This window comes from Chrysemys picta, chromosome 7 (genome assembly GCF_011386835.1).
Source record: "Chrysemys picta bellii isolate R12L10 chromosome 7, ASM1138683v2, whole genome shotgun sequence".
Lineage (NCBI taxonomy): Eukaryota > Metazoa > Chordata > Testudines > Emydidae > Chrysemys > Chrysemys picta.
This window is the reverse complement of record NC_088797.1, coordinates 34,029,576-34,047,236: the sequence shown is the minus strand read 5'-3', so window position 1 is coordinate 34,047,236 and position 17,661 is coordinate 34,029,576. Positions and strand designations below refer to the sequence as shown.

Here is a 17,661-nt window from a genome sequence, read left to right as displayed (position 1 = left end):
GAACTGGCCGCCCCCAGCTCCCGCTGGGGCTTATTGTGCATTTCCTGTCCCCAGACCACCAGCAAGCCATCCTCCCTCCCCTCCAGGTACAAGGTCCCTTTAAGAGCCTGCAAGGAGGGAGGGTCGGGTCTGTGGCCTGCCAGCAGCTGTCCTCACCCTCCCTGGTTGGTGAGGACAGCCCCTCTATATCCTCCCCCTGGCCTTTTAAAGGTGGAACCTGATCCCCCTTCCCCAGGCTGATAATACTTAATGGGGACCAGTCACGTGGGTATTTTTTGACCAGGAGCTCGGGACAGGGCAAAGCTGCCAGCCACCAGGGGCAGGGGGATCTGACCTCCAGGAGAAGGGAGCTGGTGCCTTGGGCAAGGGGCAGTACAGAGCAGCGAGGAGGGCCTGTGAGAGGGACAACCGGAGGCTAAGGGGGAAGAGGGGACAGTCAGACGTGCAGAGAGGGACAAGAGGACAAGCCACAATGACCACGCAAGTAGAGAGCCATATCCAGTACAACCACTCGTACATGATGACCGAAGAGTACATGCAGCAGGAGGAGGACTGGGACCGGGACCTGTTGCTGGACCCCGCCTGGGAGAAGCAGCAGAGGAAGGTGGGTGGCTATGGGGGACAGTTATGGGCAGGGGAAGCAGGGTGGGAGCCTGCGAGAGCTGCTGTGGGGGGGTTCCCATGGTACCCAGGTTTGGAGAACTGGGCAAGGTGCTGTGTCTGCCTGATGGGGAGAGTCAGGGCCCATGGGGGAAACTCAGCAGGGTGGGAACCTCAGAGAGGTGCCAGGCACTATGGTGAGAAGCTGGCCCAGGGCCCCATCTCTGCAAGCGAGAGAGTCAGGTGGGACTCGGGGGAGGGGGGGATCCTGAGCAGGAGAGAGGCCGAGTTAGGCACTGGATGGACAGGTACGGGATGCCATTACTGTAAAGATTTGGGGCTTTTGGGGGGCAGCCACTGACTGGTGCTAGGGGTTACACGGGTGGGTGCAGGCCAGATCTCATCTCTGTGAGGGCAGCCTCCGAGCGGTGCCAGGTGCTTGGAGTTACAGGGGCCGGGCACAGGGCTCCATCTCTGCAATGGGCAGCCCCAGGTGTCCCGGGTTACAGGGGCAGGCAGAAGCCCCCATCTCTGCAAGGGCAGTCTCCAAGCAGTGCACAAGGTTGGAGAGCCGGGCTCCATGCCATGTAGGATTGTCAGGAGCCAAGCCCCAAAGTGGCGGGTGTGGGGAGGTGATCTTTGGAGCAGGCAGCTGCTGTGCAAGGGTAACTGATACGGCTTGATGCCCCTTCCCAGCCCCCAGCCCCAGATGGGTGACGCCAGCAGTGGGGAGTTCGAGGAGGCGGCCGCGTGTGTCCTGGAACAGAGTCTGTGGCATCCAAACTATGTCAGGAATGATGGGGATGCAAGAGCCCTGCTGGGCTAAATATATCCACCTGCCTCGCTGCGATCTGGGCAATCTGGGCTCGGGGCAGGCGGTGCACCAGGCTCCTCCAGGTGTATGTGGCATGCTCGCCCGCTTGGGCCGAGATGTTGTGTGTGCAGTGGCTGTGAGAACCTCGGGCGATTGGTTCACGCACACACACCACACACCCAAACTCTCCCTTGCAACAACCCCTGCAAACACTGACCCACAACAACCCCACTCACACACACGCAACAACCCCCCTGCATACAGTGACCCACAACAATCCCACTCATACACCCACAACAACCCTCTGCAAACACTGACCCACAACAACCCCCCTGCAAACACTGACCACCCACAAAAACCCCACTCCCACACACAACCTCCCTGCAAACACTGACACACAACTCCATTCCCACACACAACAACCCCCCTGCATACACTCACCCACAACAACCCCACTCTCACACACACACAACCTCCCTGCAAACACTGACCATCCACAAAACCCCACTCCCACACACAACCCCCTTGCATACTGACCCACAACAACCCCCCTGCACACACTGACCCACAACCCCACTCTCACCCCCACACCACAACCCCCCTGCATACACTGACCCGCAATAACCCCACTGTCATGCACACACAACCCCCCTACATACACTGACCCACAACAACCCCCCTGTACACTGACCCACAACTCCATTATCATACACACACAACTCCCCTGCATACACTGATCCATAACAACCCCACTCTCACACACATACAACCCCGTACATATACTAACCTACAACAATCCCACTCCTACACACAACTACCCTCCCGCATACAGTGACCCACAACAAACTCACACACACACACAGACACACAACAGCTCCCCCCATTCTCTCTCTCTCACACACACACTCTCAAAGTGAGACACCCCCAGAGAGCAGTGGGCCTGATCCTGATCTCAGCCCGCAACACATCCAGGCTGTCTCCCTTGCAATTGATGCAGTACCACTGGCGTGGGTGGGAGCCGGAGCAGGAGCAGGCCCAGCGAATTCTGTGTCCCTTTCCCCAGGAACCTCTGTCAAGTCCATGTTCTTATGCCCAGGTGGATCGGGCCCAGGAACCCCTAGAGCCAGAGCACAACCCAAACTGCTAACCCAAAGCCCCTGGTCCCAGCACCACAGAACTCTCGGCTGAGGCGTGCCCAGGGGGCTGCAATATGGCAGGCGTGCACATTGCTGTTCTTCGTCGGGCGCGGGAGCCACGTGTCCCCTTCCTTTGGTTCTGCCCAAACCATTGGAGTCTTTCTCCCCTGGTCTGCCACTGCTGCAGGGAGCTTTGAGCAGGTGGGGATGGCACAAGGTGGGATGTTCCTTCCTCCTACCAGCCCTAATCTTGATCCCCAGCCCCCCGGGATCCTCTCTGCCTGTGCCCCGTGCGGCAATAACACCAGGCTCTAACTTGGCACCCTATATCCAGGGAGGTGGCACAGCTACATCAGGTGAGGAAAGGCTATTAGAGCCTCTGTGGCCAGGGGACAGCCAGGCTGCCCCTCCTGGCAAGGAGCACTGTCCGGCTAGGGGCACATCACAGATAATGCCACCCTCCTTGAAGTAGTTGCCTCCAATGTAAAAGTCAGGATGTAGGGTCAGGGCAGGACCTGATCCTCCCTACACCAGGGCAATTCTGGGGATCTCTGGTTGACTCTGGATTGGTCCTGGGGAAGCTGAGATCAGAATCCGGCCTTGGTCTCGTTGCAGTCAGGGGGTGACTCTGGAGATCAGAATTCAGCCCTTTCTGTTGGCACAAGTCCCCACCGAATGGTGCTGCTGTCTAGGTCAAGCTGCAGGCTGGGTATTGCCAGCCCTTATCCAGCCTGCACAATGCTGCCCTGAGTCCCACAAGTACCACTCGCTCACACTAGAGCGCTTGGGCCACCGCTCCCCACCCTCCCCATACAGATGTTTGCCTGTCCCTGCTCACCTGTTGTCTCATTGACACACGGTCCTGTCAGCCTGTGGAACTCACTGCTACACCCTGAACTCTAGCAGTTGGGGTCAAGAAGGTGTTTTCTCTGGGGGCAGGTTATCCTACCACTGCAGGGCTCTTGCCCCTTCCTCTGAGCAGCTAGTGCTGGGTATTGGGGTGACAGGATACTGGGGTAGGTGGGCCCTGAGCTGACCCTAGTGGGCCACGCCTGTGCGAGTTTGCACCGGCTCTTTGTTAGACTCTTGTGTTAAGTTGTCAGGGAAGGGCCCAGTGCACAAGTTGTGTGTGTGCGTATGTGTGTGTGGAACCCAGTGTGTCAGTGCTTTGGGTATGCATGTGCGTGTGTGTGTGTGTACCCTTGTGTACCAGTGTTATGCAGATCAGTGCTCTGGGTGTCTGTGTGTGTGTACTCTGATGTGTCAGTGCTGTGTTTGTGTGTGTGCACACCCCAGTGTGTCAGTGCTTGGGAGGGTGCCAACATGACACAGACAGGTGACCTGCCCGATTGTTCCGTCTGAGAACCTAACACCCCCTCAGGGATCCCCATCCCCCAAGCCGCCTGTTGGAGGAATCTGCATGTCTTGATTTTTTCCCCAGAGTGTCTGATTAAGTTGTATGCTGTTTGGGGCAGGGACTGTCATTCTGTTCTGTGTTTGTACCGTGCTTAGCACAACGGGGGATCCTCAGCACTACCCCAGTACAAAGAATAGGCGTTTGATCAGAGCAGGGGATTGTCTGTTTTGAGTCCCTCACCCCCTTGTTAGTGGAGCAGGGATAGTTTCATGTGCTTGGGAAGCTGTTCCTGCTGATGCGAGTGTTTTGGGGGATTGGGAAGGGGGATCAGGTGGCTGCTGCTATTCCAGACGCCCTGTCCTTGTAAGGTGGTTTCTATAATAAACTGCCCCCCCCACCCTCTGTCCGCCCCCCGCTGCTTCCCGGGTGGGGTGAGCTCATGTGGGTATTTTGGAAGAGGACACCTCTTAATTAGGCTATGGCCTAGGAGAAGGGGGTAGGGTGGGGTGGGGGCTACAGCAGCCCCACAGCCTGGGTGGGCCTTGCTGTTGGGCTCCTGTGGGAGAGGCTATTTAAAGAGGTCTGGAAGAGACCGTGAATCAACTACAGAGACGGGGGGGGGGGGGGGGGGCACACTTGCTCCCATGGGCAGAGCAAGTGGCTTCAAGAGGATTGTGTGTTTGTGTGCTTGTGGGACTGGGGGAGGGTGAGTGCCAGGGGCTGAGGGGAGTGGGGTCCAGTGATTAGGGCACTGGCTTGGGAGCCAGGACTCCTGGGCTCTGTTCTCAGATCTGGGAGGGGATGTGGGATCTAATGGTTAGAGTGGGGATGGGGGGGCTGGAATTCAGGACTACTGGGTTCTCTTTCCACATTTGCTGTGTGACATTGCACCGGTCTCTCTGCCTCGATTTCCCTGTCTGTAGGATGGGACTAGTGCTATCTACAGACAGGTGTTTGCAGAGCACCTTGCAGTCCTTCTGGGAGAAGGGTTTCCTGGTATTCCTGTCGCAGGTGCCCCACCGCCAGCTCGCAGGCCTGCTCTACCCCGAATGTTCTGCAGAGCCCCACATAGCCAGTCCACAGGCCAACTCTACCCAGAATGCCCTGTTCTCATGTGCTCCCTCTGCCCTGCACAAGGCCAGTGTAAGCTGTGGAAATGGCTGCATGAGGGGCTGGGGCATGTGCGGAGGGACCACACTGCAGCAGGGCTGGGAATGTGCTGCTGTTCCGGCACAGGAGCTCCTGTCTATGCTAAGGGCCCTTAGACTCACACAGTCTGACCCCCTGCAGCACCTTCCCTTGAGCCGATTCCTGCCCCAGTCCAGATCTGGTGGCAGGACCATCGCCTAGAGCCTTCTGGCCTGGATTTAAAGCCCCCAAGGACTGGAGAATCTCCTCCCCCCATCCAAGGGGAAGCTACCCAGTGGGGAATCCCCCTCCCTGCTAAACATCTGCCTTCGTTCCAGAGTGGATTTGTCCAGCATCTGCTCCCAGCCACTGGCCCTGCTAGGCCTTTGTCTGTGAGATTCTCGAGTCCCCATGGATCAGAAATCTCCCATGTTGGTGCCTCTAGCCCTGGATCAAGGTCCATCCACATCCCCCCATTCCCCATCATGCTGAATCATGGGAGCTGCTTCAGTCTCTGGCCAGCAGTTAGGTTCCCAGCAGGCAGGTCGTTCTGTGCACCCTCCTCCCTGGTCTTTCACAGCGCAGCCCCAGGACTGGATGCAAGGTCTCAGCTGGGAGATGGAAGGGGTATCTCTTAGTTGTGGGGTACAGCCAGAATTGGGGAAGGAGCAGGGAGGTATCTGCCCTGAGGATGCTCAAGTGCTCGCTGCTTGGAGGTCCACAACTGGAGGAGGCCGAGATGCAGCCATACACTTTCTTGAGCAACCGGCAGGATGGGGGGAGGTCTGTGTGGCTGAGCATCAGGGGAACGAGACTAGTGGAGGGGGGTGAAAGCTGGAGAGGGCAGAGAGCCTGAGTGAATCTCAGAGGGAGCAGCCTTGGCCAAGAGATGGGCAGGGTGGGGAACTGGAGACATGCCGGGAGAACAAAGCTCTCCCTGACCCCCGCAATGGAAGGGAAGATGGGGGAAGGGATGTGTGGGGATGGATGGACAGAGAGATGACTGGAATGGGGAGAAGGGAAGAAAGGCTGGCTGGAGAGAGGGGTGCCCAGGGAAGGCTGGATGGCTGGAGGCGGGTGCTGGATGGCCAGATGAATAGATGCTGGTGCAGTGTGTGTAGATGTGGGTGGATGAGCACAGGCCAAGCTGGGAGTGGGGAAGCTCCCTCCTCCCCCCATGCTGCGTCAGCTCCCAGCGTATTTACCAGCACCCACAGGGAGGGCGGCCCCTCAGACTATTGTGTTAGCTGGAGCCAAATCCCTTAAGCCCTTGTAAATAGCGGGGAATGAGCCACAAATACTCCTGCCATAACAAAGGATTAGCCCCAGGGGATCCCAGCCCGCTGCCAGGCACAGGACAGAGCTTCCCAGTGCCAGTGGAAATCCAGCTGTGCCGCAGCTCCCGCTGCCCAGGTAGATGCCTGCTGGGTGAGCCGGGAGCCAGAGTGCCGGCGCGTGGCTGGGGGAGTGGTGGGGTAGGGGCTGGGAGCAAAAGCAGCTTCCCCAGAGACACACCAGGCCAGCCTCCTGCCAGGCAGCATAGACCAGTGTCTGTTGGGACTTTTCCGGCATGGCCCCGTGGTGTAGACACAACTTACACCGACAAAAGGGGTAGGAACCCCTCCCTAAAGGAAGGGTTATGTCTACATATGCCCTTCGTCTGCACAGCTGTGTCGGCTCTGGGAGCTACAGCAGTCAGGGTGTTTTGTTCACATCTCCGACTTACCTCGCTATGCTGATATAGCCCCGGCTAGGACGCTGGAGTGTGAGCCAGGATGCATGGCTTCTAATCCCACCTCTGGGAGGGGAATGGTGTCTAGGGGTTAGAGCACAGGGGCTCTGAGCCAGGACTTCTGGGTTCTATCCCTAGCTCTGGGAGGGGCATGGGATCTAGTGGTTGAGAAGGAGGTGGGGCTGGGACTCAGGACTCCTGGGTTCTATTCCCACCTTTGCCTTTGACCTTGGGCAAGTTACTCTTGATGCTGCTGTTTGCCCATTTGTCTGAGCTCTTGGGGGCAGGCTGTGTCTCTTGTCTGTGCAGCGCCTAGTACGCCAGAGGCTGATCCCAGTTAGGATTTGTTCAGCGCCCATTCCAGGGGGAGCTGCCCCACTAGGAAATCCCTGCTAAACATTTTCCCCTTCTTCCCAGGGTGGGTTTGGCCAGCGTTGGCTCCTGGCTCTGCTCAGCTTTTGTCTGTGAGATTCATGAGCCTCCTCAGGTCTGAAATGTCCCCATGTTCGCGGCTCTAGCTTGGGATGCAGCCCCCTCTGAATTGCAGGGCTGCTTTAGTGTCTGGCCAGGTGGCAGGATCCCAGCCTGTGGGCCGTTCCTGTGGCTCCTCTCTGCCCCTCCCCAGGCTTTCACAGTGGGGCTGTGGGCTCTGCCACATTGTGTACAGAGGCCCCATCCCCTCCCTGCACTGCCCACTCACGGTCTGCACATCCTGGGATCACATTAGCCCTTACACTGAGAGCTCGTGTCTAGGAAACCCACCTGGCACAGTCCCCTGGTAGGGCTGGGCCTTGTACAGGGGCTTATGAGTCTGCTGCTGGCCTCTGTGAATGGAGAGTCATTTAGCTCCAGCCGGAGAGGCAGGGCTGTGTGTCTAGTGGGGTCCTGCAGGGATCGGTTCCAGGCCAGGTGCTGATTAACATTTTAATCAGTGACCAGGAAGTAAATATAAAGTTACTGCTGGTGAAGTGTGCACATGACACAAAGATGATGGTGTGATCAGGTTGGGCCATTCCTTGATCGCTTGGTAGAGTGCGCCCATTCAAACCCCGTGTTTTAATACAGCCAAATGCAAAGTTATACTCCTGGGGCCAAGGAGGGCAGGTCAGCCCCTGCAGAATGAGGGACAGTGTTCTGGGAAGCAGTGACTGAAAAAGACCTAGGGAGTCAGAGTGGACCAGCAACTCAGCATGAGCTCCCAGTGTGACTGCCCAAAAAGAGCGAATGCGGCCCATGGATGAATAAACAGGAGTAGCTGGATGGTGATTTTCCCTCAGGACATGGCACTGATGGGCTGGTACTGGGACTGCGTATAGCGCTGGGATCCACACTTTAGACTGGATGTTGAGAAATTGAAGAGGGTGCTGAAAAGAGCCACAACAAACGATTCAAGGGCTGGAGAAAATGCCTGATTATGAGAACGGGAAAGAGCTCCATCTGTTTAGCGTCTCTAAAAGCAGATTTAGAGGTGATTGATCACGGTGTACAAGGACCTTCGCGGGGAGAAAGCCCTGGGTACTAGAGGGCTCTTCAATCTAGCATAAACAGGCAGAACAAGAACCATAAGAACATAAGACCGGCCATACTGGGTCAGACCAATGGTCCTTCTAGCCCAGTATCCTCTCTGCCGACCGTGGCCAGTGCTAGGTGCTTCAGAGGGAATGAACAGAACAGGTACTCATCAAGTGATCCATCCCCTGCCGCCCATTCCCAGCTTCTGGAAACAGATGCTAGGGACACCATCCCTGTCCATCCTGGCTAATAGCCATTGTTGGACCTATCCTTCATGAACTTATTTTTTGAACCCTATTATAGTCTTGGCCTTCACAACATCCTCTGGCAGAGTTCCACAGGTTGCCTGTGCATTGTGTGAAGAAATACGTCCTTTCCTTTGTTTTAAACCTGCTGCCTATTAATTTCATTTTGTGACCCTAGTTCTTGTGTTATGAGAAGGAGTAAATAACACTTCCTTATTCACTTTCTCCACACCAGTCATGATTTTGTAGACCTCTATCCTATCCCCTCTTAGTCGTCTCTTTTCCGAGCTGAAAAGTCCCAGTCTTATTAATCTCTCCTCATACAGAAGCTGTTCCATACCCCTCATCATTTTTGTTGCCCTTTTCTGAACCTTTTCCAATTCCAACATATCTTTTTTGAGATGGAGTGACCCCATCTGCACGCAGTATTCAAGATGTGGGCGTACTAGGTTTGGAGTAAAAGCCAGACAACCTCAAATGAGAAATAAGGCCCGTTTTTTACAGGGATGGTGACAACCTAGTGGAACAAACCCCCCAGGGCAGGGTGGATTCTCCAGCTCCAGCAGGGAGATCAGACAGCAAGTGTGAAAAATCGGGGCGGGGGGGGGGGTAATAGGAGCCTATATAAGAAAAAGATCCAAAAATCGGGACTGTCCCTATAAAATCGGGACATCTGGTCACCCTAAGCTCCAGGCTGGCTGCCTTTCTGGAAGATGCTTTAGTCAATACAAGTCTCACAGTGCTCAATGCAGGGGTGCCTGGGGGACATTCTCTGGCCTGTGATACACAGGAGGGCAGACTATGTGATCTAATGGTCCCTTCTGGCCTTGAAAACTACTAAATGGAGCCACCGAGAGGGGAAAGGGCTTGTTCAAGGCCAGTAGCCGAGCTGGGAATGGAAGCCAGGTGTCCTGATGGCAGGTGCAATGCATAAGCCATTAGACCATGCTGCCTCCCTTAAGATTTCATTGTCGCTCAGGCCTTGGGGCTGGATGCTGAAAAGGCGCCTGCTCCACATCTCTGTGTCATCCACTGAGCCCTCTGGCAGAGCTCAAGGGGGGGTGCACATCCCTGGTGACACCTTGGGGGCCTGCTCAGGCGCGGGAGGTGGCAGCTTGGCATTTGGATGATGCTATGAAATTCTAGGGCCCCCTAAAAATAACCCTGTGGCTGAGCTGGAGAAAATGTTGCAACAAGGCAGGAAGAATCTATTTATAAATCATCCAGCCTGGTCTCCAGAGCTGGGTCTGTCTGGGCAGGGAGCTCAGCTCGCGACAGGGCACAGGGGCTTGCAGGTAGCATGATGGGCTGGGAGTCAGAACTGCAGGGTTTTGTCCCCAGGTCTAGTGGGCTAGAGCCGGGGGTGCTCCTAGGTCCTATTCCGAGCTCTGCTGCAGAACTTGGGGAAGTCCTGGCCTTTCTTGGTGCTTCTTTCCCCTCCCACTCGTTGTCTGTTCAGACTGTGAGCTGTCTGGGGTAGGGACTGTCCCTCGCTGTGGGTTTCTGCAGCGACCAACGTGACAGGCCCCTAGAAGCTACTGTCATCTAGCAGTGATTTTAACAATGAGCGCTCTTCTCCCATATGTTGTTGGTCAGTTCTAATTAGGAGCATTCAGATAACTGTAAAGATACCAAAGTGCCACAGATCTTGAATCAGTCCGGCTAGAAACTCTTCCCCCTTCAGTCCATCTCCTTAGGTTGCCACGACCCTTTAAGTTCTCCCATCAGCCATAGAGTCTCCCTGAGCTTACATCTTTTAAACCTTCTTTATGGTTCAGCGAGGTCCCAAAGGGATCCTAAGGAGATTGTGGTGGGTGTGGGCTAGGCTTTCCCATTGTGCTCTTCCTGGCTGGGAATTTTCAGGATTTCCCTTTCTTTCCCCTGGGAATAGTTCTTGCTCAGCTGTTGTGTTGTGCTGCCGGGATGGGGTGGGAAGCACGGGGCCAGGGCGTCCTCTGCGGCATCAGTGCAGAGTAGAGTTTTCATGGGGGATGGGCGAGGAATAGAGTGCAAGGTGGAGGGTGATTCCAAGGGACTATTAGGATGACCCTAGATAATCCTGCCAGTCAGGGGGCATCCTAACCCCCCTCCCCTCACCCAACCAACCTCCTTCCAACCTGGTTGTGTCTTGCAGACCCTCAGCATGGGGCATCCACAGCTCTCCAATAGGGACTTAAAGCTACAAGGTGTGAGTGTGTGGCAGTGTATCATCGCCTCTGCTGTATTGCATAAGATCTGTGTGTGTGTGAGAGAGGGCCCCACGGCCCCCTGAGGGAGAGAATTGGGGCCAGGATGTAAAAAGAGAGTGACAGTGCCCCCGAATGGAGTCAGACCTACACTAGAGAAATATCCTCGGCTATAGACCTGCTCTAACGCCCAGGCCATTTATGCCACACCTTGTAATCACCACTCCCCCACCCCTCACAGAGAAGTATGCGAGCACGCACGTAGTCACCTGCATGTGCACCAGGTGCTTTACAGTGGGGCTCTGCAGACCCCCAGGCCCGGTGCTGCCAACCCCTGTAGTTTCATTGCAGCTCTCCTGCTGTTTGGTCTTTCCCATCAATCCCCAGCTCCCGGAGTCCTGGGAATCTCCACTCCCATTTAAACCCAAAGGAGCTCGCTCACCCTAGGGGACCAGGGAAGCCGGAAGGTGTGACCCCAACAGTGTTAGTGTGCCCAGGGGTGGGAGGGGCACATGGAGTGGGGGGGCAGCAATGCATTCTGTGATACTCTGCTGTGCAGTGGGAGGGGTGGCAGGGCTAGTGGGACTATGGTTAGAGCCACCCAGGTCCCATCTAGCCCATCCCCCTGCCCAGGAAATCCCAGACGCTGAATCCCAGCAGCTGTTCTGTTCAGGGTGGCTGGAGGTGGGGGACTAGAACAGCTGTTCCCTCCCCCTGCCATGTTCTATCTTAGTCATGTTAGGAATGAGGCTGCATCCTGTCTGCAGGGTGGGGGTGGGGGGTGTCCCGTCCACCCAACCCCACGCTGGGCCGGGCAGGCAAAGGGAGCAGGAACACTCTGCACTGAGAAGGGGAGGGGGGCCTGTGGGCCAGGATTCCCAGTGTCCCCTCTCAGGAGTGGGGGTGGCAGCCAGCCGGGGCCCTTTGGCTGCGGCCTGCCAATCATGAGCTCACCCCTCTGGGATGCCCAGGTACACCCTGCCCCCCACCAGGCACGGTGTCATGTGCCATCTAGATCTGCAGAGTCGAGTCGATGCATTGCTGTAGGCCTGACTCACGCACCCACTCCCGGACAACCAGGCTCCCAGGCTGGGGCTAAATATGGGGAGGCGTTGTGGGCAGGGACATGCACCAGCAGGGGGAACAGTGTCTCTCTCTCTCTCTCTCTCTCTCTCTCTCTCTCTTTCTCTCTCCCTTCCCTGCAGCCAGCCAGGAGGGGTGCAGTGGGGGCCAGCAGCGTTTGTGTTATTAGTAGAACTCAGGGAGTCCCGGGGTCAGCAGTGCATTAAGGGGGAGCTGGGAGTGTTGCAGGTGCAGGGTCCATGTGGTTTGGGAGGGTAGGTTAAAAGAAGAGGGTGAAGGAGCTGGGAGTGTTGCAGGTGCAGGGTCCATGTGGTTTGGGAGGGTAGGTTAAAAGAAGAGGGTGAAGGCTCAGCAATAGGGGGCGTTGGGGTGGGGCTGGCCAGCCCTCAGGTTAGGTGTGGGGTCCCCAGGACTGGGGTGGGGAGCAGGGTTAGGGGCAGGGCAGGCCAATACCAGTGTTGGGGTGGGGCTCACCGGGGTTAGGGTCAGAGGACCGTGTGATGCCAGAGTTGGCGGTGGGCTTAAGGGTAGAGCTTGGTGATGTTGATGTTTGGGGCAGGGCTTGCCCATCCCAGGGTGGGGTTAGGGTCAGAGGTCAGCGATGTGGGAGTCAAGCCTGTGCCTGGCTTGTGCGGTAAGGCTTGTGGGGGCCCCGGCTCTGGTGAGAATCAGCTCCTTGTGCCAAGGGCCTGGCACAGTGCCCTGGGAACCCAGCTGGGCTGGGTCCCCTCCAGCGAGCAGAGCCTTGATCCTGCTGATGCAGGGAGCTGAGCAGGACGTGGTCCTGGGGGGAGGTGGGTGCTGTGAAGTGAGGATGGGGGAGCTATGGGGAAGAAGCCTCAGGGAGGGTGAGCAATGGGGGTAGGGTGACTAGATGAGAGGAACAAAATATCGGGACACATGGGGGGGGGGAAACGGAATGCAAATAGCAGGACAATATCAATACCAAACAACGGTAAGGACGTGGGACAAACAACTAAATATCGAGTATCAGAGGGGTAGCCGTGTTAGTCTGGATCTGTAAAAAGCAACAGAGAGTCCTGTGGCACCTTTAAGACTAACAGATGTATTGGAGCATAAGCTTTTGTGGGTGAATACCCACTTCGTTGGATGCATGTCCCAGACATGTCCCATGCATCCGACGAAGTGGGCATTCACCCACGAAAGCTTATGCTCCAATACATCTGTTAGTCTTAAAGGTGCCACAGGGCTCTCTGTAACTAAATATCGAGACAGTCCCAATTTTATCGGGACGTCTGGTCACCCTAAATGGAGGGCTATGTGAGGTGCGGGCAGCCTGTCCCTACCAACACCAACCCTGGTGCTGGCGTGGGAATAGCCCAGTCCCTCCTGCTCGTTCCGCTGTCCTGTTCCCCGGGGGGAAGGGCTGTGGGGGGTCTCTCTAACCCCCCCCCCATCTTCTCCTGCAGACATTCACAGCCTGGTGCAACTCCCACCTGCGCAAGGCAGGCACCCAGATCGAGAACATTGAGGAGGATTTCCGCAATGGGCTGAAACTCATGCTGCTGCTGGAGGTGATCTCGGGTAAGGTGGGGGAGCCAAGGGGTACAGATCCACGGAGGGCCATGTGGGGGTGATGAGGGGAGGGGCAAGAAGCCATGGGGAGCTGCCGGTGAGGGTTCAGTGGCCATGAGGGGCAAGAAGCCATGTGGGAGTGTGTGGGAGAGAATCCGTGGGAAGATAAGGGAGACTTGGGGGGACCCAGAGGGTGCAGTCACCGGGGTGTAGCCAAGCTGCAGAGTGTGTGTGTGGGGGGCTCTGGACCCGAAGGGATTATGCAATGTGGGGCTGTCTGTGTCACAGTGCTTGGGTGTCTGTGTGGTAGGGTGTGTTGTGGCCTGGCGATGTGGGGAGTGCCCGGTTTGTGTGGCTGAGATGGGGGCGAGTCTGTCACCGACTCTGCCCCCGGATGTGAGTGTGTGTGAGGAGGGTATGTGGGGGTGGAGGGGGGGGGAATTTCTGCTTCCCCACCCCAACTGCTGACTCCCTCTCAGTCAGGTGGGGGGGGCAGGGGACCCCCTCACCCCATCACTGACTCTGCCCCCAGGCGAGTGGGCAGGTGCATGGGTGTGTGGGGGGCTCTGTTCCTCCCCCGATTGGTGACTCTCCTCCCACCCCTCAGGTGAGCGGTTGCCAAAGCCGGACAAGGGCAAGATGCGTTTCCACAAGATCGCCAATGTCAACAAGGCCCTGGACTTCATTTCCAGCAAGGGGGTCAAGCTGGTCTCCATCGGGGCTGAGGGTGAGTGGGGTCGGGGGGGGGAAGCAGTCCTGACTAGGGTGATGAGGGTCCACAGCACTGGCGCAGTCTCCTCCTGCATGTCCCATTACCATGGCGATGCCAGCCCCATTGCTCTGGCGCTGTGCATGTCTGGGAGGGTACGGTGGCCACAGGCACTGGCACCACCCTCCATGCAGGGCCGGGGGGGCTGGGTTGAGATTGAGCCATGTTCCCTCATAATCCCATGGGCTGCTCTGTCTCGAGGGAGGGGGAGGCTGCCTGTCAGCGGTGCCTGGACTGGGGATGTGCAGGCCCCCCAAGCAGCACAAACACTGCGGGGCTGGGGCTGGGTTTACTTCTGTCTGTCCGTCTGTCCACCCCCATATGCTCTCCTCTCCCTGCACGTGCATCCCCATCTCTCTATCTCTATGCACTCTGTCAGGGTACCCCCCCACACACTCTGAACTCTGGGGTACAGATGTGGGGACCCACATGAAAGACCCTCTAAGCTTATATTCTGCCAGCTTAGGTTAAAACTTCTTCAAGGCACACATTTCTTTCCTTGTCCTTGGATGGTATATTGCTGCCACCACCAAATGATTTACACAAAATTCAGGGAAGGGGCACTTGAAATCCCTGTCCCCCAAAAAATATCCCTCCAACCCCCTTTGCCCCCTTTCCTGGGGAGGCTTAAGAATAAAATACCATCCAGTTGCCTTAGCAACGTGAGCTCAACCAGACCCTTTGTCTTTAGGACACTGAAATCAATCAGGTTCTTAAAAGGAGAACATTTATTATAAAGAAAAAAGTAAAAGAATCATACCTGCAAAATCCGGATGGAAGGTAACTTTACAGGGTGATAAAAAGATTTAAAATGCAGAGGATTCCACCTCTGGGCTCAGTTTCACAGTTACAAAAACAGGAATGAAACTACCTCTGTAGCATAGGGAAATTCACAAGCCAAAACAAGAGATAACCTAACGCATTTCCTTGCCTTACTCACAGTTTCTGTGGTTTTAGATTGATTATTCCAGGTATATTTTTCAGGACATGTTGTACCTGTTTGGCTTCTCTCTCTCCATCCGGAGAGGGAACAACACACAGAACAACAAAACAAATCCTTCCCCCCCAGATTTGAAAGTATCTTCTTTCCTCATTGATCCTTCTGGTCAGGTGCCAACTAGGTTATTTGAACTGCTTAACCCTTTACAGGTAAGGCAATCCAGTATAGCTGCCAAGGAGGGATTTTATGCTACTGAATGGGCTGGCATACCCTTCCCCCTATATTCATGACACATCCCATCTCTCCCCCTGCCCCCTGGACACCCGTCTCTTTCTGTCACTCGCCCAACCCCGCTCTGACTCTCCCTCGCTCCTCCTTCAGAAATTGTGGACGGGAATCTGAAGATGACTCTGGGGATGATCTGGACAATTATCCTGCGCTTCGCCATCCAGGACATCTCAGTGGAAGGTGAGTGCGGGGCTGGGCTCTGCCCCTTTACACCCCCTTCCCCGATACAAACTCCTGTAGCGTATACTCCAGACACCCGTCTATACTGCACCCCGTCCACATACACATACACCCTATATAAACCCTATACACTACATACTCCCTATATCTCCCGGACACTACACATACCCCTATATATTGTGCACCCCTATACCTACACCCCACACATATCCTTATACATAATACACTCCATGCACACCCCATATATATACCCCTCTACTCAATACATCCCATATAGCCCCTATACATAACTATCTGCAAACACCCCCCCATATAAACCCCTGTACATGCACCCCAAACACTATACACTCCATATATCTCCTATACATTACACACACCCCTATACACTAAACACTCCATAGACTCCTATACTCTACACACCTACACCCCTATACATTAGATCATACACACCACATATACATAGTCCTGTACACTATATATCCCATATGGCCCCTATACACACCCTTATACACTATTATATGCATACCCATCTACACAATCATGCACCCCATATAAACCCCTATACATGGACCCTACACACTCCATATATCTCCTATACACTGTACTACACCCCCCATACACCCCTGTACATTATATACTCCCTACATATCCTATGCACATACCCCTATGCACCCCGAACAGCCCCTATACACACTCCTATACACTGTATACCCCATACCAATCCCTGTACGTTATACACCCCCATACAAATGCCTTTTAGCGGCACACTCCATACACCTCCTATACATTACACATCCCTGTATATAGCCATACACATATTCACCCTTACACCCCAGTATTGACTATAATCTAATCTCATGCTTCATGGCTGCAGCTGGTCAGGGCAGGGGTCAGGAAGGAATTTTTTCTCCAGTTCACAATTGGCCGGCTATGTCTGGGTGTTTTTTCCTTCTTTCTCTGACACATTAGAGATCGGCCATAGCTGAAGATGAGACACATGTAGGGATGGCTAGTGCTCTGAGATGGTCCAGAGACTCTGGCTTAGCTGCCTGACTGGTGTGTCTTGCTCCCATGCTCAGGGTCACTGATGGCCAGATTGGGGGTCAGGAATAATTTCACCTCAGTCTGATTGGCAGGGACCTATCGCCTTCCCCTGCAGCACAGGCATGGGTCACCAGCGGGGATCATCTGGGCCTTGCCAAAGCCATTCTCTGTCATCATAGGGGGCTTGGGCATTCGTGGCCCCTGGGTCTCTGCTGGTTTTGGCCTGGGGCTCACAACAGGTCAGTCTCCTGAGGCCTGAAATGCTTTAGCCAAACAGAAGTGATGGGTGCAATGCAGTAGTAGCTGAGTGAGGTTCTCTGGCCTGGGCTGTGCAGCAGGGCAGACTGGGTGATCTAATATTGTGTGCAGTTCTGGTCTCCCATGTTTAAGAAGGATGAATTCAAACTGGAACAGGTACAGAGAAGGGCTCCTAGGATGATCCGAGGAATGGAAAACCTGTCTTATGAAAGGAGACTCAAAGAGCTTGGCTTGTTTAGCCTAACCAAAAGAAGGCTGAGGGGAGATATGATTGCTCTCTATAAATATATCAGAGGGATAAATATCAGGGAGGGAGAGGAATTATTTAAGCTCAGTACCAATGTGAACACAAGAACAAATGGATATAAACTGGCCGTCGGGAAGTTTAGACTTGAAATTAGACAAAGGTTTCTAACCATCAGAGGAGTGAAGTTCTGGAATAGCCTTCCAAGGGGAGCAGTGGAGGCAAAAGACATATCTGGCTTCAAAACTGAGCTTGATAAGTTTATGGACGGGATGGTATGATGGGATAGCCTAATTTTGGTAAAATATAGCGGTAAAATATGCCCAATGGCCTGTGATGGGACACGAGATAGGGTGGGATCTCAGTTACTACAGAGAATTCTTTCCTGGGTGTCTGGCGGGTGAGTCTTGCCCACATGCTCAGGGTTTAGCTGATTGCCATATTTGGGGTCGGGAAGGAATTTTCCTCCAGGGCAGATTGGCAGAGGCCCTGGGGGGTTTTCACCTTCCTCTGCAGCGTGGGGCACGGGTCATTTGCTGGAGGATTCTCTGCACCTTGAAGTATTTAAACCACAAGTTGAGGACTTCAGTAGCTCAGACATAGGTTAGG

General features: G+C 55.0%; 1 protein-coding gene across 1 annotated transcript in view; it reads left to right on the top strand.

Moving 5' to 3' along the window:
- The first annotated feature begins 89 nt into the window (after positions 1–89).
- ACTN3 (actinin alpha 3) overlaps positions 90–17,661 on the top strand; it is a 31,527-nt gene continuing 13,955 nt past the window's right edge. Inside the window, exons 1-4 of the mRNA XM_005307974.5 lie at positions 90–604; positions 13,224–13,338; positions 13,937–14,056; positions 15,420–15,506. Of these exons, the coding sequence (XP_005308031.1) occupies positions 473–604; positions 13,224–13,338; positions 13,937–14,056; positions 15,420–15,506 (454 nt within the window). The 5' untranslated portion in view covers positions 90–472. The remainder of the gene's footprint in view (positions 605–13,223; positions 13,339–13,936; positions 14,057–15,419; positions 15,507–17,661) is intronic.